This window comes from Alligator sinensis, unplaced genomic scaffold (genome assembly GCF_000455745.1).
Source record: "Alligator sinensis unplaced genomic scaffold, ASM45574v1 scaffold969_1, whole genome shotgun sequence".
In the NCBI taxonomy this organism is placed as follows: Eukaryota; Metazoa; Chordata; order Crocodylia; family Alligatoridae; genus Alligator; species Alligator sinensis.
In genome coordinates this window covers 612,203-638,971 of record NW_005842739.1, presented here as the reverse complement: position 1 = coordinate 638,971, position 26,769 = coordinate 612,203, and the positions used below count along the sequence as shown (strand labels likewise).

Below are 26,769 nucleotides of genomic sequence, written 5' to 3'. Positions count from 1 at the left end.
ACAGTCCCCCTCCCCCCCCCCCCCGCCCCCCCCCCCGGTAGACATAAAAGAAACGATAGATTAGCACAAAAGCATGTGAGCATCTTTCTTCTTTTCAATAGGAGGAACAAATTGAACCTGACAGTTCCCTGGAACCAGTGCAATACATGAAGCATTCACAATAATACATTTTATCTCCCAGCCTTTTAAAGCATCAGAAGTGCTACATTCCCTGATGCCTATAGTAAGCTGACCTTGACTGACAAAGCCAGCCACCTAATTACTGCTATCCCACTGCTCACAGTACAATCTCTCTCCCAGCACTCGTACAGACAGATTAACTACAGTAGCTGCAGCTTCTGAGGTCAGCCCAGCCTGCTGGTAACTCTTATGTGACTCCATATCCATTTCCCATAATCACTTGTGCAATACTATGTTTCACAGTGAAACAGATTTTGCCAAAGCACCTGGAGACCCTTCAAATTAAATTTTGTCTTGAAGACACTATTACAAAGAAAAGTTCAAATCATCCCTCAGCCAAAACAGCTTTTGGGATTCCAACAGGAAAAAAAAATCTTGTCACTGGGATGCACATTGCAAAGTTCTGGGACTGGTCTACAGACTAGCTTTAAGAAAAGATTGTGTTGGTGAAGTGAGACATGTTATTTAAACATCTCCACTCAGGCTGATCAGAAGGTTGAACTCATTTACATCAAAATCTTTTGGAGACAGACAGGCAAATAAGCATTTGCAAACAGCCAGAGGAGATTATTATTTCCACTTTTGGAGCAAGGTTAAGTGCTGCCTTTTCTGTTCTCTCTAGAATATCACCACAGAGTACAAGCAGCTTGATTCTTCTCTTAGTAAAGTGGCTTTCTACTTTGCGGAATTTATTTCACATTAAAAAAGCACCTGTTTCCAGAAGCTGATAACATAGGAGTAAGGACATTTTTGGTTTATAATCAATGCTTTTGATATAATAATCTCCCTAGGGGGGCCCAGAATATAGGAACTAAATTTTGGGGAATAATATCTGGGATGCAGTCCTTGATTCTCTGCAGACTTCTGGAACCAGAAGTAGCTGCAGGACTTCCAGCTCCAGTTAGCGTAGATGCCTCCATGTGGTGCTGCCAGTGGGCAGTCTAATTAGCCCCCGAGAGGCAGAACTAATTAGCCAACATGCAATGTTGCCTGAAAGCAGTGCTCCTGCTTTGGGAACTATTTTGGGATGCTGAAATATAGCCCCCAAATCCAGGACTGTCTCAGAAAATGTAAGATGTTGGTCACTGTCTCAGAACTTCTTGAGTAAAAATTACACCTGTGCTGAAATGTCTGTGCTTGTGCTTAGGCCATACAGAAATCAATGGGTAAGAAGGTAGCTCTGTGTGCCTGTGTGACAGTTGAAAATCTAGAGAAATGGTATTTGGCCCGTTTTTTTCAGTCATCCCATCATGACAGAAACGGCATTTTCCTTGCTATAAGTCATTTCACCTGCTTGTTTCAGGCTCAGTTAAGAATGAGCCAATTTTAAGTCTCCAGATGTGGCACATATATAGGGCCACGGGTTGATTAAATATGAATTCCTGTCAGTTTTGGAGGAGCCACTATTGAGATGACTAGTGAAAGAACCCTTGAATTAGATTAGCAACACCACGCAGGATGCATTTTCCCACGCATACATGCAAGGGTTTCACAAAGCAAATTGATTAAGTTGCTGTGCTGTGAAGAGAGACCACTCCTCAACAATGACTGTGGGATGTGGAGCCCCTCTGAATGACTGTACTCTCCCCATTGTATTCAGTAGAGCCATGCAGTTCCAGGTTATTTAGGACCTCCTGGAAGGGGCAAGAGAAGGCATAGTTTATAGCAAGGAGTATGTGGTTCAGTACATTAGCCAAAAATTGGCTGGGAAATAAGCACTAATTGGTTGAAATAGTCCATTGTGTGTTCACAGGTCCACATGACATTTCCTTGAGTAATTTTAGTGCTCACTGAGGACGGTTATTTAAATATATATGAGTTTTCATTGATCTGCATAGTCACCCATTGAAATAAACATAGCCACATTCATTTTAGGTATTAGACTTTCAGATAAACATAAGCAAAAACTGCAAATATCCACTGTACCAGTTGTGCAGGATGCAGACGCCAAATAGATGACATGCAAAGAATTAAGTCTAGTAGGAGTTCAGTTGATACTACGAATTAAGAATTAGTCAGATTTCATGTTCTGAAACATGAAATCTGCTACTCTCACTGAAATCAGAGGGAGATATAGGCATCCGTTTGCCCACAAACAGTTGTTTTGATGCATTCTTATTTTATTAAGTACAGGTGCTGAGTTGCAAGGGCTTTCAGCGTATTCAAATCCCAAGTCTGACAGCTGAAGGTTGAACAGGAAGTCCAGCCCTCCTGTGGTTTATGGTTTCTTTTCACTGTGCAGTTACCCAGTTAGGGTTTCCTTTTTCCCATCCTTTTTCTGACTTTTTCATTAAAGAAGAGATACCTTATATATAAATCTTCAGTCTTTTAAAAGCAGGACCCCAGTTCTCTGCTACCTTGACTTCTAACTCCATTAATGACATCTGTGCAACACTGGTGCAAAATGCTACCGCATGCAAATTGTAATGATTTACACCAACTGTACTCAGGTGCAAATGACAACAGAAAGCACGCAGCTGTAGAGAATGTGGCTGGCCAAAAAACATTTTTGACCAAAAGTTTTCAAGTAAGTGAACTTTTTCAAAGGGTATCTGCGCTCTGCAGATAATATCCATTTTTGCTGGGGAAAAAAAAAGTATGAATGCCTCAAACCCAGAACATTTTCCAGTTTTGTCTGAGAACCTAATTCTTTTAATTCTGATTGATCACTACAGTGCCTCAAGAAAGCTGTACATTATCCCAGTTTCTTCTAGCTCCCCACCTCGTCTTCAGTGATGCCTTGTTTCTCCTCAAAAGAAGAGACCATCATGCATAATAGGGAGTACAGTCCAAACAGGGAGCCCAGCCCCCAGAGGAGACAGTGAAAATGAGACACTCTGATGGCATTTCTAAACACAAATATTTTGATTGAGGGCCAAAAATGTTAAGGTTTTCAATTTTTTTGGTAAATTTCAATGTTTTTGGTGATTCTTCTCCCCTCCCCCAATTCCACTGGAGAACACTGCCTAGTAATTCAATGCAACTACACACACATTACAGCCACTGAGCAGCATTTTCACATGAAGAGAAGAGTCACAGTTGGTTTGGGAATCGCACCTTTGGTGATCCTTATTTATAGTTTGGCAAGGATTTCTGTGGCTATTGTCTTTTAATGGAGCAACTCCATGGTTGTGAAAGACTTGAACAAGCTTTCAAATGCAGTGCTGCCTTCTTGTAGTTTAATATTTTCATTGACTACAGTTCTGTTATGTAGACTTAGCATGGCCTGAATGTGCCAAAAGATAGGTTCCTTGAGCCCTTTTGCATTACTTGTCAGTTACGATATGGCTAATGAAAACTTTATCAAGGTATTGATATACTGGTACTGTAATATCAAGCACTTCACAGACGCTAATGAATTTACAAATAGATGTCTCCCATGTAAACACTCTTTACACAAGAATCATTCATTGCCAAAAGGGCAGAACAAATCTATTTCTGAGCAAGCAATGCACTGCAGCAAACTTGAATAGCTTAATTTTCCTGCTCACACAATGACAAAAATGCCAATATCTCACTGCCATACCCACTGGAGAACACAACAAGCCCCAAAGGGGAGTAAAAGAGAAAAAGACGACAGTACTGGAGGACAAGACTTGGTGTGATTCTTATGAGACACTCCTGGGTGTGCAAGATTAACAATTTTTTTTTAATGACAAAATGTGAGAAAATGGGGTTGTTAATACATTTCCTACAGCTTCAATTTATGCAAATAATGTTATGCAAGTTAATTACCTTGACATTCAATATTAATGAATGCTGTCAGAGCTGGTTAATCCATGGTTGATTTACCCTTTTGTCTCTGTACCTAAAAGATGTAAGTGGTAACTAATCTTGTAGATATATTGAATGTACCCCTTGCATTTTAAACCTGAAATTTGCTAATTTATATTACTAGATTTAAATGAACCATTGCAAGGATTTTGTCATGTTCAGAAAATCACATATGTATGCTGAGGATAGTAGAAAGGCATATAAATGCATAGGGCCATATTTCCTTCAGTAACACAGGTGCAGCGGTATTGGGGGAAAAGGATATAGGTGTTCATCCGGAACTTGTGAGACTCAAGTTCAGTTCCTTGCCCCTATGGCTAACCTTGTATGTGAGCTGACATCTTAAGCAAGTCAAATAGGGCCAGATCCTGTCATATGCCTAAGTGGCAGGTTAGTGGGGTGCTATAAACAGGGTCACTGGGTATAAATAGCCTAGTCAGGACTAGGACAAGTGGGGGAGAAACATCACAGCCTTGAGGGCTGGGGTGAGTGGCTGGACTTTCACAGCCTTGGGGCTATGCTGTGAACGTGTGCAAGGGTACACTAGACTGGGTTAACCCTTGACACATTTGGTTAACCATTTATTGGTCTAAAGGAAGTGAACTAAATTATACCAGGTGCACCATTTTTGGATGATTTAAGCCCTGTGAATGCCAGCATGACTGGGCATTTAGATCGATCTAACCTTATTTAGGTCAATCTAATTGCAATGCTTGTTTGTACCCAAAGTACGCTCGCTGCAGGTTCTACCAAGTTACTTGTAAACTCCAATTCCTCTAATACCATTAACACCAACACTATGTTGTTATGATATACTTGAATTGAATGAACAGAGGATATGACCCACATAAAGTGTGGACAGGCAAAATAATTACATTCATTTACCACACCATGCCAAACTGATACAATTGTTTCAACCGTCTGCTCCTATATCAACAGTAATGTGGAGATCTAAACCAACGTAACTTTAAACCACCTTCCTGCAATTGTAATACAGTAGTTAGACTGATTAAGTTAATATACACTCCTAAGTGATAAATCCTGCAGCTTTTAAAATGATGCGTTGTTAAATCTGTCCACAGTTATACTGTAACCAATTTAAAATGAGTGCAATTCCTGATAGCAATGACAGTGAAATTGTATGGGGAAAAAACATTGTCTTTTCTTCTTAGAGCCCCCCTCCCCACCACTTTTCCCAAGGAGCTGCATTTAGGAAGAAGGAAGCTGTTAGCTGGAGGAGACCTGTAGAAGTTAACGGGAAATAAGCTTCCTCCAGGTTTTTTAACTATCCAACACAATTTGAGAGAAATTTATATTTTTGCTCTTAAAAACAGTGATATAATTTAGAAAATGTGAAAGAGCTCATTCCTGATAAAGTCCTTTGTGTTGTTAAAGTAGTTTCCAGAGAACATTTTCATTTCCATAAAATGTCTCTGGTTTCACTCCAGTCACGTTCTGTAGGATATATGCTGCCAGGTCTGCAACAAGCCATGTATGAGGGGGAGGGAGTGGTGAAACCCATTCCCTTCCTTCCATCCCTAGGCAGTGGTGTCCCTGGGGTGCAGTTCTCTGCCAGAGTATGTGCTTCTCTGCCCTCAATTTTTGCTCCTGTACCCACTCTCTTATATAATGTGGGTACTCTCAGCCCTCAGCATGCCCCAGGTCTCTTGCAAGCCCTTCCCTGGCTCCTTTAATTATTCCATTCTAACAGAGCTGGCTGGCTTCTAAGTGGATTTGTGGGGGCTTAAGGATATGTTCACTGTGTATCAGTGATTATCTCCGATATGTACTATTGTCCCCCACTTTGAGAATTTTAAATTTAGAAATAAGCTGGTGGGGTTTAAAATAAGATGCTCTGGTGGGCCGCTCTGGTGGGGTTTAAAATAAGATGCTTAAGTTTTACAAATCCATATAAGTTTTGGAAATACGAAAACTTTTCTGTTTAAATTCAGAACCTGAATGTTGCATGAATCAGAAGACACAACATGAGAAAGTTTAAAAGTTACATTTAGGAGCACTGCCTAAACTCCTCCCACTGTGCATGAACTTTATTATAATATGCTGTTTAATGACATGACTGTTTATTAGAGATGGGGTTCCTTATGCACGTACTCAACAGACAACGTGCTACAGCAGTAGATAGCACATTGCGCCAGTGTTTTTATTTAGGTGCTTTTGAACCCAACATATTCGGTAAGTGTTGGAGTGACCAGATTAAAGAAAACTCCGTTGTAATGGTGGTGTTGGAGTGATGTTTTAATAACACTTGTATTTGGTAGAAGAACACACAAGCAGAAGGGGAACATTCAGGTTTGTCCTCAGGCCCTGGCAGGGTGCATTTAACAATGTATTAATTAGTAGCTATGACATTATTCCACCAGTGAAAAAGAATTACTGTATAAATGTCTAATACATTTTAATTACTTTCTAATCAAATACGCATTTAAGAGTAACTAGAAAGCGCTACTGTCATTTTAGTGATGGAAAGGCCTTGACAGCAATGATAGTTTGTGTGCCCATAGTGAGGCAAAGCTTGTTTCCTTACTGTAACTTATTGTGCTTATATTAAAACATCCCTGAAGTGGATACTTTGTATAGAGGGAACAGGACAAATAGCCTCCAGTCACCAAAGCAGTGCTCAGCTATTTTTCAGAGAAAAATGCATACAGAGAAATGCAGCCACATCAGGCTGTTCTTCAGATACCAGTAAATTGGGGAGGGTGGGGGGGTGCTGCTTGCAAAAAGACTAACCTTTTGAGGAAATAAGGTAAAGGAGAATTGTTAAGAGTTTATCTTCTCTCCTTAGTTGCTCTTCCTGATAATATTTTCCCTTCTACCTTTTTGGCAGCTTTCTGTATCCACTAATTTCAAAATTAGGGAAAACTGCACTACTTTACTTTTCATGCTTGATGCGTAATTATGCATTCTCCTTAATATCACTGCAGATTTTGCCAAAAGGTTTCCAGTGCACTTGTGCCACCCAGGGCTGACTTGGTCCAACTATTTGCACATTTAACTCTCCAGTCTCTGCTGAATGTCACTTTTGATCAGCAGTGCACATTACCAATACCAGCTCTCTAGTCCTTGGGCCCAACAATAATATTACCATCAACAAAGAGATGCAGAATACATTCTCTTTAGGAATACAGGATTTTTAACCTTGCAAGATTCCACATGACATTCCTAACCAGTTCTGTAGTGCTTATTTCTGGTAATGGCAAAGAAAATCTTTTCAAGACTCCTCCTTTAGTTTAGTCCCTAAGAAATGGCTATACCTTACATGTTGGAACAAGATCCCTTTCTGTTCACTCTAGTCCAAAACCACTGAAATCAGGGTTCAAGCGATCACATGCTATCTCATGAAAGATGGAACCCAAGTCCAAATTATATGCTTTTGGCATGGTTTTTAGGTTTGCTTTTTTTTTCAGCAGCACTGGGTGAGGTACTTTTTTTGGTTTTAAAGTGCTTTATATTGGTAGTGTGATTGACAGATCAATTGATGGTCACTGGAACATTAATTAAGAAACTGTTACCCATAGAAACTGTTACATATGGGAAAATGTGATTGTGTATGAGGGAGTTTTAATAAGTAGCATGAACCAAATATACATGTGTTTATCAATACAAATGTATCTAACATGTTTAGAAGAATGCATGAAAATAAAAATATATACAAAAAACTAGAACTCTTGGTTCCAAAATGATACCTTTTATTAGACCAACTGGAAAATGGCAAGAAAATTGTCCTTTTCTGCAAGCTTTTGGGAGCAAAGTCCCTTCGTCAGGCTCTGGAAAAAGTGTAGATGGTACAAGATGGTAAAAAGTCCCCATAGGTAGGAAATAAACAATTTAATCACTCTCTACTCACTCAGTTACATGAATGCCGCTCCAAAAGACTAGTTTTTTTTCTCATTTACCTCAGTGTAAATTCACTGGAGTTATTCCGTATAAAAGAACAGAAGTAGAGATACTACTGACTGGATTTTATATGAATACTAGGTTCAGCTGTCGATTTAAAGCAAATGTTGAATCTAAAAAATGAGGTCAGTTACTAAAAACCCATCTGTTGTCTCTGGGAGCCATTCAGTATCTGTAGAAACTGGTATTTTTAATGGCAAAATAACTCATTTGCATTTCTCCCTCTGTATGTTTTGAGGATGTTAGAACAAAGTGAAGGAACACACAAGAGAATACCATAGCAATTTCTTCGAAGGCAAAGAAAGCAGATGGAAGAGTAGTTTATGCTTCTGTGGCAAGGAAACATGGTATGTGTTGAGCACTGATACAAGGAACAATTAAGACAATGGAAGGGAACCTGGGAAATAAGTTAATGATGGTCTTATACAAAACAGGGACAAATACTGCTTGCTTTATTAGTTGCAACTGTGCATTAATAAGACAGCAGATGTAGCTATGCAGGTGCTTTATATGAAGATATATTGTTAGGTTAAAAAGTCATAAAAGTGAGCTTACTTTTATAATGATATAAAATAGGAGTAATTCTAGTAAAGTCAATAGAGTTATACTAGTATAAAGTGCAAGTAAGAATTGGAGTCTAAAAATAGATAGATCTGATTATCTTACTGTGTTGCCACTCAATTGGATTATTAAAGTGGAAATAATTTTACTTTCTGCTTTATGCATTTCACTCAGTTTGGGTAATGGGAACAGATCAAACAGCCAGAGCACAATGATAACTCTGACCCAGAGGCTGGACAATTAATTTTTCTTTTAAAGACATTAAAGAATAAAATGGTGTTTTTTTGCTGCTATTATTGAGTTTTGCGGAAAAAAATATTACTTGAAACAAAAATCTAGATTTGGGTTTTAAGCTACTCAATACCACCACATCCCACTATGTGAAATGTGACAATGTTTCATCATTTCTCGTTACCTCAGATTTACAACACAGCTTTTGCTATGAACTTGAGTAGAGTTGTAAACATATAGGCTGTGTCCAGAGGAGCGTGGTTGTGCACTGCAGGATGTGGTGCTACAGACACATCTGTGGTGCCACATACCACACATTCATCTGTTATCTGTGCTGTAAGGGAGCAGCATGGGTGGGGGGGGGTGGGAGTTGACTCCTGGATAATATATGTAATAAAATAATATAATATGTATAATATAATAAAAAACCCCATGCAAAAAACAGAGCAGTGCATACGGGGACAGCATGTGCCACTCAAAACTGGAGCTTGGCTGGCCAGAGCCACACTCCAGCTGCCAGCTAGGCTTTGAGCATCAGGATCACTGCTGCTTCAGCCACAGGAGGCTCCCAGGACCCCAGATAAGGCTGCTGGGGCCAGCCCAATGCTGGCCCTAGCCACCCCTACCCCACCCAAGATAGCCTGCCACGTGCCAGAGAGCACATGGCACAGGCATTTCCCAGAGACAACTAGCAGCAGCACAAGGTGCCCCACTGCGAGTTGTCCCCAGGGAACCAAGCATCCATGCTTGTGTGGATGGGGCCATAGAGTGAGTTATCGAGGGATGTCTGGTATTTTCCCAAAGGTATTCTGAAAAATCAAGTCCACCCTAATGAATTGTTTTGAAATATAAACAAAAAGACAACCCCACTGTAACACTTTGACACAGAATAAAGAAAACAAAAACAGAATGCAAGCCTTTAAGTAAATCACCCTGGATGTGTCTACACATGCACATTTACTGTGCAGTAACCAAAATCACTGTACAGCATTTGCACATGTTTACACATGCATGCCCTGCCCATACTGCTCAATAAATATGGTGACTTACGCCAAATGGTGCGTAAATTTGATACATGTATCATGCAAGTATCAAATTTACGCCTGATTAGTTACTGCGCAGTAACGCACATGTAGACACCTTACTGCACAGTAACATTGTGTGTGTGGACTGACTTGGAATTAACTTTAGTCTCAAGTCAGTCCACACAGCGTCAATGCGCTTTAATGCGTGCATGTATAGACACCAGCCTATTCCCACTTACTGTGCAGTAAATTACTGCACGGTAAATTTAAGCTGGCATAAATTCACATGTAGACACACCCACTGAATCTTAAATATTTTCACTAGAATTAGAAATAAGGCCCAGAGCTTTATGGGTGGTAACTAAAGACATTCAGAGTGTCAATAAGAAAGGCAGAGCCTAAGCCTGTGGTTTAACCTAAGACTCTTGTTGCTGTGGGAGATGGAGAATGTTGCTAGCAACTTACTCTTACTGGGAGGAGTAATGAAGCAGAGTCTGGAGGAATAAGCTCTCTCACTTTTAGTTTAATTTCTACAAAATATTGGTTACCCATTAACACGTTGCTGAAACCAAGTAGCCTCACAGGACTGTCAGCCTGTGAACTAATAAATACATATACTAATCTCACAGCTCCTGTCAGCCAAGCACCACTCCATGTAGTTTTGAAATGCATGCTCCTTAATGAATTCCTATGCTGTTATTTAGGGAGGTCTCCTTGCTTTAGATTCTGATGGACCAGATGCAAATGATTTGTTCCTGGCACCCAAGAATAGTTCATCAGATGGTGCTCACTTGCCCATGTAACTGCAGCAAATGTTGGATATTAGGACAAACTTTCTCACTAGGAAGGTGGTGAGGCATGGGAACAGGTTACATAGAGAGATGGTGGAATCTCCATCCTTGGAGGTTTTTAAGGCCCAGCTCGACAAAGCCTTGGCTGGGATGATCTAGTTGGGGATGGTCCTGCTTTGGGCAGAGGGTTGGACTAGATGACCTCCTGAGGTCCCTTCCGACCCTAATTTTCTATGATTCTATAAATGTTATCCAGAAGAAGGGAGCCACAACTCAGTTATAAACATCACCATAAAAGTGGTCCATCTGTTCCAGTACAAGATGTTCAGGAGGAAAATCAAGAGGCTGTTATGGCAAAACTTAGCCCCCAGGGAAAGAATCCTCTCTCAAGCCTCATAACACGTGGCTGGTTTATGCCTTGACACGAGAAGGTCTCTACTGTTTCAAATATTTAACATGTATAAATTTTGGATATCCTTGTTTTCTGTACACTATTTAGGTAATTCTTTCATTAGTCTTATTATAGAATAACTTTCTGAAACGGTCACCCAGAAAGCAGGCATCCATGCCTTCCAGGAGACTCATGAACTTTGAAACCATAAATACTTGGCAGTTCACATATACCATCTTAGAGATACTGACCAAGCTGGCAGTAAGCTTCCAGTGTGCTTCAGGCACGTTAGAGGGGAGAAGTTGAAAAGTTGGTGTACTAGAGAAGTTAAGGTCTCAGACCCCAAATACCATAGTTAGCTGAGTGCATACAATTTAGATGTAGGTCTAAATAATGTTATTTAATATATTGGTGCAATAGAAAAAGAATTGGATTTGGATAGTGGAGAGGAGGATGTGGCTCCTAGGCGATAATCCGTTTATTTGTTTTTACCAGATGCAGCTTTCTAAGAAGGGTTTTATGGCATGGAATTTTACATTTTTAATGTTGCTAATTAGCTGGACCATAAGGATCAGCATAAATGAGGCAGAGCAGAGCGTTTTGATTCATTATATTCAAGAGGGAGACACCAATTCATTCCATTGACATCTTTTTATCGAGTTGTCCACTAAGAGCAGTTTTTAGCATGCAAATAGAACCAATTTATTCTTGTTATAGGATTATTTTAAACACAGTTAATCATTCTAGTGAACTCCTCTAGTCTGTCACAACCTGAAGAGAGTGTCTTCTATGCCGTGCTATGCATCATCATAACACTTTAATTGGATGTAGGGCAACAGACATCTTTCTACAGTCAAAGTATTTCTTGGTACAGAGACTTTCTCTTCCTATATATAGATCGTACAGTTCCTAGAACAACTGTACCCTAATGCTAACAGAGGCTGATGGATATATCACAAGCAAATCATAAAATTATTAGTAAGCAAGTCACAATGTAAACAAAATCTGAATGCCTTGCATTCAAAAGCTTGTCTAATTTTATCCCAACTATGCAGCTGGTCTAATAAAAGATATCACCCAAAATTCCTTGCCTCTAACAAAATCTCAGAAGCTTCAAGATTGTTTTAAAAGAATATGGTCTTTAAGATCTTTTTTGCTTCTATGTTTGGTGAAAATAATAAAATATACTATTATGTTTGAAAAAAATATCAGTCTTATGTTCTATTTCCACATTTAAAAATAGCTGGGCTCCAGGGATTATCCCTAGGTATTGATTTTGCCTGCCTCATGGGTACATGTAATGTACAGCTGTTACATTTAGATCAACCTACAGTCAGGTTGATCTAAATGCCCATATATGCAGGTTCTCAGAAGTGTTAAATGTGGAAAAAAATGGTTAACCCAATCTAAGTTAGTTCACCTGAGAAGGTGAACCCGATCTACTGAATGCCTGCATGTGTTTGGAGAACAGCCCCAGGGCTGGGGAAACCCAGCCACCCATCCCAGCCCTGAGGCTGTGCTCTTCTAACCCCCCTCTCCTGACCCTGATTGGGCTATTTTTAGTTCTCCAGTCTTCCCTTCCCCAGATGGACAATTCCCCCCTGTGGATTCACCAACCCCTCGTCCCCACAACGAAGACCCATGAGCCTTCACCCAATCTCGCCAACCCACACCAGACCAGCTAGGGTCCCCTCAATCCCACCCACCTCACCTCCCACCCTGAGTTACTTATTCTGGGTTCCTTGCACAGCTCCTGGCACCCAACAAATGGCTATGCATGTTGCTCCCTGTCTATGTTCATGCAGCTTAAATTAAGCCATGTGAACATAGACCAGGCATGGCAAATGGCTGTACACATCCCCTGTCTGTTCACAATCTAACAGTGCAGTAACAAATGGCAGGAAAGCAGGGTGCATAACATACCCCTGGTGCTGCTTAAAGGGTGCCAACATACAGCTAGGGATGGGGCTCCTCCCTTAAAATGTGGCTGCACAAAACAACAACAGTCATTGAAATAGGTCATGCGGAAAGCAAAAAGAAAAGGGTACAAATATAGTCGGATTGTATCATGGGTCAGATGGAGCGAACATGTTTATAGCTATTTCCCACTATTTGTCTAGACCTAAGTAAAGGCTAGTTATCAAATATTTTGGCTTTTTAGAAGATGGAACCCTATTCATAATGATAGCAAAAGGAGCTGAAAAGGAGAGATAATATACCCTTCAAGCCCTTCTCTTCTAATTAGCTTAGACCCCATTGCTTCATCTCTGTTCCCAGAAAGAAAGGAGAGATGGAGATTTGATTTCCCCTAGAGACAGAGACATTGTCAATTATCTACACTTTCCTAGTCTAAGCTGTCACTGAAAGGGAAAAAAGGAATGCTACTCCAATTTCCCTTTGCGTTCACACTGTGCTGATCTACAAATCATATCACTGCTGCACAATCAGTGTAGGCAATACTAATTATGTTAATTATGCCCATCCAGGGTGAATGTTTATATTAGCATTAAGAAGATCATTGTTTTAAGCTCAAATGCCAGTAATTTAAGGACATGAAGTGATCTATAGCCATTACAGAATCCATAAACATCAATAGCATTTAGAATTAATTCTACTGTCAAAATATGCTGTATATAAAGACAAGGAAATGCATCTCATATCTGAACTATATTAGTATCATATCAGGTAACTATTAAAATGGAATTAGGGACTCAAACATCACGTTAGAAAATAAACTGAATCCCCTTAGGGTTTCTTTCAATCAGCAGCGTAATTAAGGAGAGGGACAGCCACAGCACCAACCCTGGCAGTGATTTGGGTGGGGGGGTACAAAAATATCAGCTGCTGGCAGCTGGCTCAGCTGCTGTCCCATGTGCTGTGGCCACCTAGGGCGCAAAACTGCCTAATTACATTTCTGCTTCTGATAAATGTTTGACCCCACAGGATTCCACATAAGTCCATAGATTTGTCCAAGTAAAGACCTGAGGGCTGGGCTTTATAGCAATTGTTTTAAGGAGGGTGTGCAGGTTCCAGTGCTATCCATAATCACAAATGTGGTTTGAATTGACCAAATATGAAGAGAGAATTTACTGGCTAATTGTCCTTGTATGTTTTCTCTACCTGATTAATCCCCCTGCTGCTAGAGGTTTCATTGCCCATTCAGAACTGTACTTTTTGGGACATGCTTTTAGTTCCTTTGAAGAGACAAAACTCCCATAGGCTTAAAGTGGGAACAGAAAGCTCCTGGCCTTCCACCACCTAACTTAAATTTTAAACTTAGTGGAATTTAAATACCAGGCAGACACAAAACTTCCCCTCACCGGAGATCCCAAGACCATCCGAATCTGTAGCTCTATGCTTCTTTGTTTACATGCCTTAAAATTTGCTATTACATGATTTACATGTAGTCAGCAAATGGCTGTCTTATTCAGTCTAGAGAGAGCCTGAGTAAAGAAAGTTATTGCCTGCTAAGCAAACATCAATGACTGATTTAACATATTTACTGTATATAAGTCAGTCTAGAAAAGATTAGTTTGGGGGTGTTTTTTAAACAATTATGTAATGAATGTTTTGGAACCAACTTCCTAGGGAAGTGGTCCTTGCTCCTACCTTGGGTAAATTGAAAAAGAAGTTGGACGAACACCTGTCTTGGGTCGTGTGATCCCAGCGTGTGCCCCTGCCAGTGGCGGGGGTTCAGACTAGATGATCAGTTCAGGTCCCTTCTGACCCCAAACTACTATGAAACTATGAATGCCAATTATCCAATATATACTTGTTACTCCTAAAAATTCAAAGCAACCAACCAATATGCAACCTATCCACAACAACTGTCTAAATACACCTAAGCTATGTGGCTGCTATTGGCTACTAAGGGACTATGTATGAGTATATAGGGTGATTGGCAGTATTTGAGCTTTGGGGATCATTTATATGTGAAGCATTGATCGGTCTAAAAAAAACACAATCCTGCAAGTATAACACTGAAATCTGATTTGATTTTGCAACATAAGTTTTCATAGTTTCATAGTTGGTAGGGTTGGTAGGTAGTTTGAGTTAATCAGAGAAACAAAACCTATCTCTTTAACAGTGTCAGCAAAAGGCTTGCATTTGAAGCTCAGACGCTAAGAAGAAAAAAAATTCCCCCCTCCTACTCTTAAAAAAATGGGAACATCATAAATTATAAAAAAGGCGGTGTCAAATATTATCCCAATGTATATTAGTACAGACTGATGATACAGAGGTTTCATCTTAAAATGCAAATTTGTCCTGAAAATTGACTAAATTAATGGAATTGTGGTGTTCCATGTTCATTGGCTCTTAGTTGCTTCCATTTCTAATTTTCTCTATCCAGAAATAAAACATTTTCTCTAACTGCCAGTCCAGTAAGTGGGATTCTTTCCATTTCATGCAAATGGAAAGAATACACAACAAAAGTAGACCTAAAGAGGTCTTAGTATAAAAAAACCCATCCATTTTATTTACTCTGCACTTCAGGTTGATTTTATGAGTAGCTAATACAGCAGCATAAAACATTAGGAGTAGAGATTATTGAAATATTTATAACAAAAACATTTTTTAAAAACACTCTTTGAAAGCAATGTTTCTTTAAATTTCCTATTTACTGATAAAAGCAGAAAACATTTATGTGTGAGTGCATGTTTTAAATGCATACAAGTTTGCATGCAAACACAAAGTGTTTTGATTAAGATAAATACATATGTAATATGATAAGGTGTGATTTTATAAGCATCTTACTGCTTCAAATGTTTAACAAGGACATGTTAGAATGTCATATTTTCTTGCATACAACCTTTTCCCTCAAAAATAGCTGCTGGAAATTGGAGTGTGCATTAGATGCAAGAAATAGAGTAAGAGCAGTTTCTGCTGCTTACTGGGTGAAACCTAAAGTAAAATTTGCAGGGATCAACGGGGAGCTGAGCAATGAGTAAGCTCAGCTCCCTAGCTGCTGGTACTCAGTTACTTACTACAAGGAAAGATCTTCTTTTCTTCATTTTCCCTTTCAGAAATAAGGTGTGTTATACGGTGTGTTATAAACACACCCTGGAATATGTGAGAAAATATGGTTTAGTATTATTTTGGAGTGTTTTGGTCCATTGAACGGAGTTTTGAATTTGAAGCAACTGACCTTATGCAGCCAAAGCCATCCTGATTTAAGTTTGTTTTCATTCCATGTATTTGCCTGCAGAACATTTGATGTTACTATGGATGAACCTTATATGACTGTCAGTGCTGTTTAGTTTTTACCTTCACAACATCTCTACAAACTGTCTGGGAATGCATTAATCATCATGTCAACTAGGCAAACGTTGAACAATTATTCTTGATTTTCTTCTTCTTAGTATTCTGGGCCTGTTTTTGAAACAATGCAAATTGGAGTATGACACACACGTTTTAAGGTCATTTGAGAAAATACAGAAAACTTCCTGGAATCCGATGGTTCCTATTTTGTTTAAGTATTTGTTTTTCAGCTGAATTTGAACCGTTTGACTCAAGACTGTAAGCAATGGTACACATGAATGCTCTATGCTGTGTGGCACTGAGGAGCTGCTGCCAGATACTGTCTCATCAAGTCAAAGCTGACAAACAGTACTGCAGAGGAGGTTCTCAGTGCCTTGAAAAATTGGGTCCCAACCTAAAAAGATTTTGGCCCCAGATGCTCTGATGTAATGCTAGAGTCTCAACAGCTATGCATGGAATACATTGAAGCCAGTATAATATTTTTCAAAAATTGATTCTTACCATTACTTACATCTGAGCTTAATAGCAGCATGCCACAGGCCTTAGGAAATGTTACTGATAAAAGATTTTATGCAGATTGTATAGCTATGTAACAGCTGAACAGAAGGCATCCATAGAAGCACTACAGCTTGAGAAAAGGGCTGGCACAAAGTATTGCAAGTTTAGCATTCCTAGGATGTTGCACTTAAACACTATTAATTTTTGTTCATGCATATTCCTTGCACACATTTGGAAATTTGGTTGATGAACTGTAATGAGCATAATGCCTCTTATATATTTGCCTATTGAGGGGACATATTGTGCATTACAAAGAGTATTTTTTCCATTGTAAGGCAGAAGGCTTCTGGCTCTCCCTTTCAGATAAAAGGCATACAAGACTCATTCAGAGCTGCTTAAGCCTTTTTATTAAAGATCATAATTACCTAGAAGTTATGACAGAAATTAAACCAAGCCACTCCCTGAGGTAATCACAAGGGCAACATGACAGAAAGCCAGGCTCTCTCCTCCTGTGGATTGTCTGCAAGTGTGGGAACTTAGTCTTGAGGCACACAGGTTAGTGCTACTGTGGTTGGATCACACACAAGTTTTCAGGCTACCAATAGCGGTAACAATTCTGGGGATAGAAATATATTTGACAGAAATGTAAAAATGTTTTTAAAAGCATCTCTTCTCACTGAATAGAATTGCCACTGAAACTTAAGCATCACCAGAAGCTATGACATTTAACAACTTCTTTAAAGACTTTTTAGCTATCTTACAGTTACACTGCAAATTAGAACAGAGCTGCAAGTAACAATTAAAAAATATAATTAGCTTACTTCACCCAGTGCACTTGAAATACATTAAGGATACAACTACTCCATAGCTGCATTATTTATTTTTAATAAATGCATTTAGTGCATATTAATGGCCCTAGATCACTTGCCTGATAACGATGTCGGGTGAACCTTGCTCTTATGTTTCAATGTTGTTGGGCATCTCTAAGGGTCAGAAACTAGTTTAATCGTTCTCCTTGTCCATTCAGTGCTTGCAGGTCTGCTGAATTTGCCAGTTACAATGATATTTTTTTATGAGGGTAACTATTCACTAGGAAATTAACTGAATGATCTGTAGCTCATTTCACTTAGGCTTCTGAGTGGTATATTCAGCTTTCTTCCACTGAAAACAGCTGGGATGGTTTGAAGAACTGCCATAGAAAGTCTCTTTCATCATTGCTGAGTCCCCTTAAGTACATGAAATGTGGATTGTATGCTGCTTGGACTTCACTTGCCCTTCCTTATAAATGCACAGAGCATCCCTTTCCCTTCAGATAAAAAACTGCTGCACATGCATCTACAGCCTCTTTTCTGTCTCCCCCAACTCATTCCCCAGCATTAAGTAGCAGATACTGAGAAGGTGAAAAAAGATGAGAGAACAAGTTTATGACCTTGAATTTGAATGAACCTTCATCATTTTCCTGTTAAAACTACTTATTACTTAGCTCTTTGTATATACATTAATCAAGCCTCATGGCATCCCCGAGAGACAGTAAGCTTATATTCGCATTTTACAGATGGAGAAACGAACAAAGCTGGAAGAGGGAGATGTCTTTAAAGTCACTGGAGAAATCTATATCAGAGTTAGGAGCAGAAGACTGTGGCTTTCTAATCTAGTGCCATGAAACTTAGGCTATGTTTCTCTCATTAGCTCATTTCCCTCCCTTACAATTTAATTTTTGAATGAGTTGCTTTGGAGCTTTTTAATAATGTAATCCTGGAATTCAAGGCAAAAGTGTCCAGAAGTACAAGCTGGAAGATTTCTGGTCTGAGGGTATTATTTAGTAGTATGAAGAAATCAACTGCTAAGCAATCTTTTCTATTTTCCATGAGAACAGGAGAGGGATGCCTTTGCAGGCATTCTTGTACTTGTTCAGAAAACTGAGCAGCTGATCTAAACAGACTAGAAGTAGAAAGCTAGGCTTGTAAACATCTAATCATCCCATGACTCACATCACCTTGTGGGATTCCTTTTGCTTTTTATTACTTCTGATGAATGCCTTTCAGTTGCTGCCTGTAACTCACCACTGTCACTGACTTTCTTTTGCTATTATCTTACAGGAATATCTTCCAGGCTCCCAGAAATCATGTCAGTAGGATCGCAATCATTCTCCCCTGGAGGCCCCAATGGCATCATTAGAAGTCAGTCCTTCGCTGGCTTCAGCGGTCTGCAAGAAAGACGCTCTAGGCAAGTACTGACTGAGGGAAATCTTTGGAGCTTGGGACAAAAGGAAGATTTGCTTTCTGGCATTCAGAGGTGAATCTGGTATGGCATAGGTCAGAAACTCTTTTCTTATTTTCTGTGCAGCTAAGATTTGTGAGCCACTATATGCCTTGATTATCAAGAGCCCCATTAATATTGGGTGCTCTCCCTGGCCTCAACCTCAGAAAAGTTTTGCTGACATCTTAAAGAATAGGTTTTAATTCATTATATTCATGTAATCTTTTCAATATGTAGACTGTCCAGAGAAGAGAGAGTTTCCACATCTCTAATTCAGTATCATATAAAAGGCAAAAGACACCTTGCTCTCAGTTAAACTGCTATCAAGTTAAAACCGTGGAGCTATTGCAAATTGATACCAGTAATAGAGCAGATTTGGCCCCAAAAATCTCTCTTTACCCTGGACTTTTGCCTGCAACTGCTAGAATATGGTTTGGGCTTTGAATGAGACTTTCATTGTAAAAACCAGTTCCTAACCTCTTTTGGATCTAATAGGTACATTTGAGTTAAAGTATTTAAAATCCAAGGGCACCTATACATGTGCCCAATGCCTCCTCCAACATGTTCCAATTAGAATATGTTGGAGCAGACGCAATTGAGTCTGCTGGAGTGTGCTAACTAGCATGCTCTGACAGCCTTGGCATCATGTGTATTCAGCGTTCCCATGCTTTAACATGGTGTCAGGGGTGCTTTAACTACACCTTATCAAACAAGCACCCCCACTGCCATGTTGAAGCATGGAACACTGAATACGCAAGACGCTGCTTTAATTAGAGCAGCTCCTGTGACCTGCTCTAATTAAAGCACCATCCCCACCCCAGAGCATATGTAAAAATCTAAGTGCCAGGCAGTCAATCAACCAGGGAACAACAATTCTAGGGCAGTTTTCTTCATTCAAACCTTTATCTGAGGGAGAAAATTTTTTTATACAAACAAAGTAAAATTATTATTTGCAATACATTAGTTTCTGGATGTAGGGACTGGGATCAGAGTACCACTGTACCAGACACTATATAAACACATACTGTAAAACAATGTCATTTAGTATTCTGGAGAGCATAGTTTTATATGACTAAAAATGACCTTGTTCCCATCACCTGGTCTTTTGCTGTTTTCCTGGGCAGTGTCAGACGAGAAAGGCATGGCATAAGATGCACAGAGGTGTCTGACAGAGGCCAGCCTCAGGCTTAAGGGAGTGTTTATTCATGTCTCAGCAACTGGCACATCAAACACTGATAGCCTGTATACAGAACTGCTCAGACCTATTAATCTGTAAAAAAGCACAGTCCTCCAACAGGCAGACATATAAGCAGATTGCTTTCAGCCAGAAGAATGTCAGAACAATTCCCTTAGGATATTACAGTCCTTCGAGAACATCCCAACTTACAGCTGGCTGTTTTATTGTTTTGGGTTTTTTTTACGTTCATTTTGCAGATGTAATTCCTTCATCGAAAATTCCTCTGGGCTCAAGAAGCCCCAAGCAAAGGTGAAGAAAATGCATAACTTGGGACATAAGAACAGCACCATGCCCAAAGAGCCGCAGCCAAAAAGGATGGAAGAGGTCTACAGGGCCTTAAAGAATGGACTGGAGTAAGAGCTTTTATTACTGTGGATGCTGACACTCTCTTTACTACTTTTAGTGGATTTTAAAAAGTGCATCTTGGGAGCAGAGACCCTCAGTCATATGCAAGTAAATCAAACTACTTGCTTCTGCTCTGGAGCATTAAACCCACTCTCATATGGAAAACAAGAACACCTGTAGTAAAATCCTGACTCCGGTAAAGTCAGTGGCAAAACTGCCACTCTAACATGGCTAAGATTTCTTCTTACATTTTTTGTTCTGCATTTGCCTCATGGGTACCATGATGTAACACAAGAGAGCCTCACAGAAGATAGCAATACCTTTGCAGTACAAAAGCAGTGATTAGAGGCAGCCCACAAACTAAATGGCAGATTAGTTCATTCAAAAGCCAGCAGTTCAGTGCATTTGAAAAAATTAACCTGTTATCCAACAGTAGCTCCTATTGTCTGGTTATATGGTATGGGGACTCGGGGTTGCACATTTGAAGTACTAGGGAGATATATTCTTATATTCAAGACCATATGAATGTGTTTTCCTGCTTATAAATGTGTTAAACCAGCTGATATCAAGAACAATCATTTGTTGGCCAAATCTTCCTCTTTCAGAGGTCAGCAGTTACTCTCTACTGGAATGCACTAGAGTTCATGATTCTCTTTCTGGTTTGTATTTACAGTGAGTATCTGGAAGTTCACCAGACAGAGCTGGATAAGTTGACTACTCAGTTAAAAGACATGAAAAGAAACTCCCGCCTGGTATGTGTTATCCCACAATTCAGAAAAATTAGGTGTTATTTACTAATCATGCAGATGAAGAATAACCTTTTCCAGGTATCAAAGAGACGGGGAAGGGGGATAGAGAAAAGCTGGCCTTTCATACAGTTCTGTGTGTTTCTAATAGTGAGCTCCCATCTGCGCTCATGTTCTGAAATCCAGCTAGTGAAATATAGCTGGTCTAAAACCTTGTGACAGAACAGTATTCAATAATGTGATGCTGAAGTTAATTATCTCAATTTTCTTTATTGCAGGGAGTGCTGTATGATCTAGATAAGGTACGTTACCATCCTGAGCATTGGTGCCACAATGAAAACATTACATTTAAAAAAGCTATGTACTCTAATATGGATGCAGCTGGCTTGAATCCTTAATTGATCAAAGTTCTGAGGGGGAGAGGAGGTCACAGGGTCATTGAGAAGCAGGGCTGGAAGGGACGGGACCTCCAGAAGTCATCTTGTCCAACCCCCTGCCTGAGGCAAGATCATCCCTATCCAAACCATGCCATACAACCATGATCTAAGCTCTAACTCAGACTACCCTCAGCCCTGACACAACATAGACCTAATGCCCTAACCTGCCACAGGTAAAGCAGGGGAACCACGGCAGCCAGTGTCCTGCTTCTATAAAATGTTGTCACTGTATGCTCAAGAGGTCCCAGGTAGAGGACCAGGCTCCCCATTACAGAGGAAAGCAAAACCCCCCACGTTCCATACCAATCTAACCATGGGGTAAAATTCCTTCCTGCCCCTAAATATGATGATCAGCAGGGATCCTGGTTTTCTCTGATAAAAAAATCACCAATTTTCAGGTTAAAAAAAGTAACTCAAAATCCACATTTTCCCATGATTAAAATGAAACAGTGCTATATCTATCTAGCTATTAGTGGCGCTTCATTCTGATCATAGAAAAATGTGGATTTTGGGTTACTTTTTTAAATCTGAAAATTGGGGATTTTTTTTTAATCAGAGAAAACCGGTATCCATGCTGATCAATCTGACCCTGAGCAGAAGGGCAAGACCCTCTAGCAAGGAACCTCCAGCTTTGGTTCTAGCACTGGCACACCCCAGTCAAAATCCCCAGCCAATATCCGGTGTCTCTAGGACAGTGGTCACCAACCAGTGGATCTCGTTCCACTGGTAGATCTCGGAGCCTCTGGGAGTTAATCCAAGGCTGGGGTTGGGGGCTGAGTGCCCATGTGCATGCAAGTGTGTGCCCCAGCCCAGCCAGATGTCTCTCATTTTGTATTTATGCTTTTGATTAGGGGTGCGAAGTGGGCAGTATTCGATTCAGATATGGCCTGATTTGGGGGACAGTGGTTCGATTTGCTGATTTGGGTCACTGTCCTGATTCAGTTGGGCTGAATCTGAAGATTTGATTCTGATTCAGCGAATCAGTGATTCGGCCATAGACACGGCTTTATACGTTTTTCTGCATACCTCAAGGTTCCAGGTGCAGCTCGTGTACTCTGAGATGGTGGGGTGGATGGAGCATCTCATGGGAGTGCGGCAGGGTCCCCTGCCCCCCCCAGCTCGGCAATCAGCCACAAGGGGACCCCGAGTGCCCCCCCCCAGACTCAGGAGGCACCAGTCGCTGAGCCAGGGGGTTCCCTGCGCACTCTGCAGTGGACCCAGAAGTGGACCACAACTACTTCTACTACTGTCCCGGCACTCCTGTGGGATGCTTCATCCACCCTAACATATCAGCATTCACGAACTGTGCCTGGTACCTCGAGGTACATAGAAAAAAATGTATAAAGCTGTGTCTATAGCTGAATCGTTCAATCTCTCCAAATTGATTTGGAGGGTTCTGATTTGATTTGGAGAGATTAATGGGTCTCCTGACTCAATTCACATTTGGAGATTAAGCTGCCAAATCAGGCTAAATCTCCTCTGAATTGAATCAGCGACCAAAGCTTTGCACAGCCCTACTTTTGATTATTCCTCATGAGGTGTAGCACTTTGCAATTGTCCACATTGAACTTCATCCCATTATTACTAGCTCAGCTTTCCAACCTGTCAAGATCCTTCTGAACTGTGCTCACATCCTCCAACGTATTCACAATCCTTCCTAGTTTCATGTCATCTACAAACTTGCTCAAGAAACTTTCTATGCTAGCATTCATATAATTAATAAACACATTGAACAGCACCGGGGCCAGGGCAGACCCCTGGGGACTTCATTTGAAATCTCCTGCCATTTTGATATGGACTTGTTAATAATTACCCTTTGCTTGCAGCTATCAAGCCAGTTATCTATCCACCTTGTAGCTTTATCCAGCTCACATTTCTCCAATTTGTTTATGAGAACATTGTGTAGGACTTTGTCAAAAGCATTGCTGAAGTCCAGATACACTACTATATCCACAGCATTCCCTTCATCCACCCAAGTAGTTACTTTATCAAAGAAGATCGGGTTTGATTGACACTATTTGTTTTTCCTAAATCCATGCAGGCTGCTTGCAATCAGCCTTTCTTTTTCCGGATACTTGCAGGTCAGCAGGCCAGGGCAGCTTGTCATGGCTTCAGTGGGAGGGGATCAAACCCTGAGGGGTCAGTCAACAAGTCCTAGTAACGTCAATAAGCTTCTTTATCAGATTGCATAGAACCCCCACATTACACCCAAGACCTGTGTAGGAGGTCAGAGCAAACAACCTCACTCTGCCTCAACCCTGGCCATCAAGCCAGATCTAGAGTCTGGAAAGGCTATCTGACACTGTCTCTCTATTCAAGAAAGAGCCAAAATAATTAATAGAACATTTCAGAATAGGTGTGCCCTATGACACAATGGTACACTGAATCCTCAGAGTGTCTCTGTTCTGTACAGGCATGATCAAATGCAAAATACAGTTCCTTCAAGCGCCACAAAAACTTTGACACAATGTTATTTTTCTCCCAATACTCTTCTGAAAATATTTGGGATTTTCCATGAAAGAATTAAAGCCAACAATGGTCAGTGTTTCAAAAAATATTATGGTAAAACCCCAATTTTTTACAGAAAAAAAATGAAAAATTTTAAATATAACCTAAAAGAGGGAACAACACATTTCTCTCACACACACAAAAATCCATTTCCAGTTGATTGGTAAATCAGAAAAAAATCTGAAAAAGATGAGAATGGGTTTTTTAATTTTTGGGGGCTAAAATTATCCCTACTTTTGAATAAAAATATAATGACAATAAGATGAAGCATCTCACTTTTCATTTATGGGCAAGCATCTTTCTGAAATATAAAGGAGCTTTGCATTTTAGGGAAAAATGAAAAAGAAGATTTCAGTCGAAATCGATATAAAATGCAATCAGATGACTCATTTAATTTTTTTTTTTTTCCAGCAAATCAAAGCAATTGAAAGATATATGAGAAGACTGGAGTTCCACATTAGTCAGGTAATAAACAGTCCTATCATCTTTCCTTTGCATCTGCTTTTAATGTTGTTAAGAAAACAACCTTTGGCTACTATTAGTCTTTCTACTCCAGAGGGACTTCCTTGCCTAAGCTTCTCCTAAACACAGTTTAAGTTCTGCAGTGACAGGAGTCAGAGGGAAAGAAGAGGTTTTAAAAAGCTATAAAAATCTTTGTGGTCTACCAGTTCTACATGCACAGCAAACATGCAACTGACAACGGCTGTCCAGGAATACAAAGTCAGGCCCATGATGGAAAACCAAGATCTTAAAACATGAATTTCTATGGTATAGATAAAGGGACACTTGCACAGTTAAGTTGTTAACTTTTACCTACAAAATCTGATAGCTATCAGTTATATTTCCCCCCAATTTGACAAATTAATGAATTCATATGATGGATACATTTCTATTCAGACTTATCTAAAAAACACACATGCTGCTTACACTCAAGTATTACAAGGTATTTCGAACACTTTCATTTGATAGTTCTCATCCTACACTGTGAAAAAAATAGTCAGGAAATAGACTGAAGCTCTCCCCACAAAACCAAGCATTTCCTTGCTGGTAACCTGCATGCCCAAATTACAGACTGAAGCACATTTTCTATTCAAGTCCATCCCACTCCATCCTGTTCAGAGCTAGCAATTTTTGTATTTATAATAGGAATAAAAAGAGGCATTAAACATAAGAGGAACAGTTTACTTGCCCAGTGTTCATAGATTCATAGAAGTAGGGTTGGAAGGGACCTAAGTAGATCATCTAGTCTGACCCCCTGCCCAGGCAGGAGAGAATACTGGGCTCATATGACCCCAGCTAGGTAATCATCAAGCCTCCTCTTAAAGACCCCCAGGGTAGGAGCCAGCACCACTTCCCTTGGAAGTTGGTTCCAGATCCTAGCCGCCCTGACAGTGAAGTAGTGCCTTCTAATGTCCAGCCTGAACCTACTCTCAAACAACTTATGGCCGTTATTCCTTGTTACTCCGGGAGGTGCTCAGGGGAACAGGGACTCTCCCATTCCCCGCTGGTGCCCCCTGGTAAGTTTGTAGATGGCCACCAGGTCCCCTCTCAGCCTTCTCTTCTGTTAGTTTACTGCTCCATAACAGACAGTGACAACTAAATACAACATTGTAAAAGACACGTTTATAACATCAAACTCTTCTGTTTCAAAATAGCTAGACACAACACAATCTTTCACCCCAAGGACAAAGTGTGCTGTCTTCTGTTAACAGCAACACCCTATTACTGAGTTATCATTTTGTACAGGAAATAAAGCACAGAAAACAGGAAGTACAGGTGGCAGATTTTGCAGTAGCAGAAATATTGGTCTTAACCATACTCACACATGCAGATCCACCTATGCCTCACCCTGCCTGGAGAAGCAAATAGCAAGCGACATTTATAGCAGCTCTTCAGAATGGATACTGGAGGGCTGTTAGCTGAAAAGATTAAGTGTAGGGGACTTGATTGTCAGAAAGGTTTGTTTTGTAATTCTCAAGTGCTAATAAGGTTACTTTTGCTTCCATCAATCTTTGTTGAAATAGTCCACTTGGAGACTGTCTCCTCTATTAATCGGCGGTTCTTCAGATAAACTACAATAGCCATTATGAATGCTAAGCAGCCTTATAAAAAATTTCTGAAGCTGCCATGGTGGTATCAGGTGGGATCATTCCCAGTTTCCCTATAAAGAAGCCACAATATTTACATGAGAGATAAAGCTGGACATGCCTGAATTTGGGGCTTTTCAGATCTGTGATTTTGAGTCAGGCAAATTGCTACTGTAGACACATACTACAGTGACACGGTCAGTACATGAAGCCAGGCTAATGCACATTTTAATTGAGATCACTTTTGCTGAAAAATCCACTCCTGATCAATCAGCATTTAAGTCACTACACAGTAAAGGATAAAACAAAAGCATGTTAACCTAGGTCAGTGGTTCTCAACCTTTTCAGATTTAGGGCATCCCTCTATAACTTTATTTTTTTTCATTTGGAGACACCCTGGATGAGAACCACAGTTGTACTGCCTCATTTTGCTTCAGTTCTTCTCAACTGGGGTGTTGGTGTTGCCACAGCCCTGTTGGTGGTGGAACTGCCCCGTTTGCCTTGTGCAAAGCCAGACTGGAT

General features: G+C 40.1%; 1 protein-coding gene across 1 annotated transcript in view; it reads left to right on the top strand.

The window, feature by feature from the left end:
- Positions 1-26,769, top strand: part of RIPOR2 (RHO family interacting cell polarization regulator 2) — a 93,532-nt gene that overhangs the window by 26,527 nt on the left and 40,236 nt on the right. Inside the window, 5 exon segments of the mRNA XM_025216424.1 lie at positions 18,728-18,854; positions 20,322-20,477; positions 21,143-21,221; positions 21,494-21,517; positions 24,572-24,625. Of these exon segments, the coding sequence (XP_025072209.1) occupies positions 18,728-18,854; positions 20,322-20,477; positions 21,143-21,221; positions 21,494-21,517; positions 24,572-24,625 (440 nt within the window).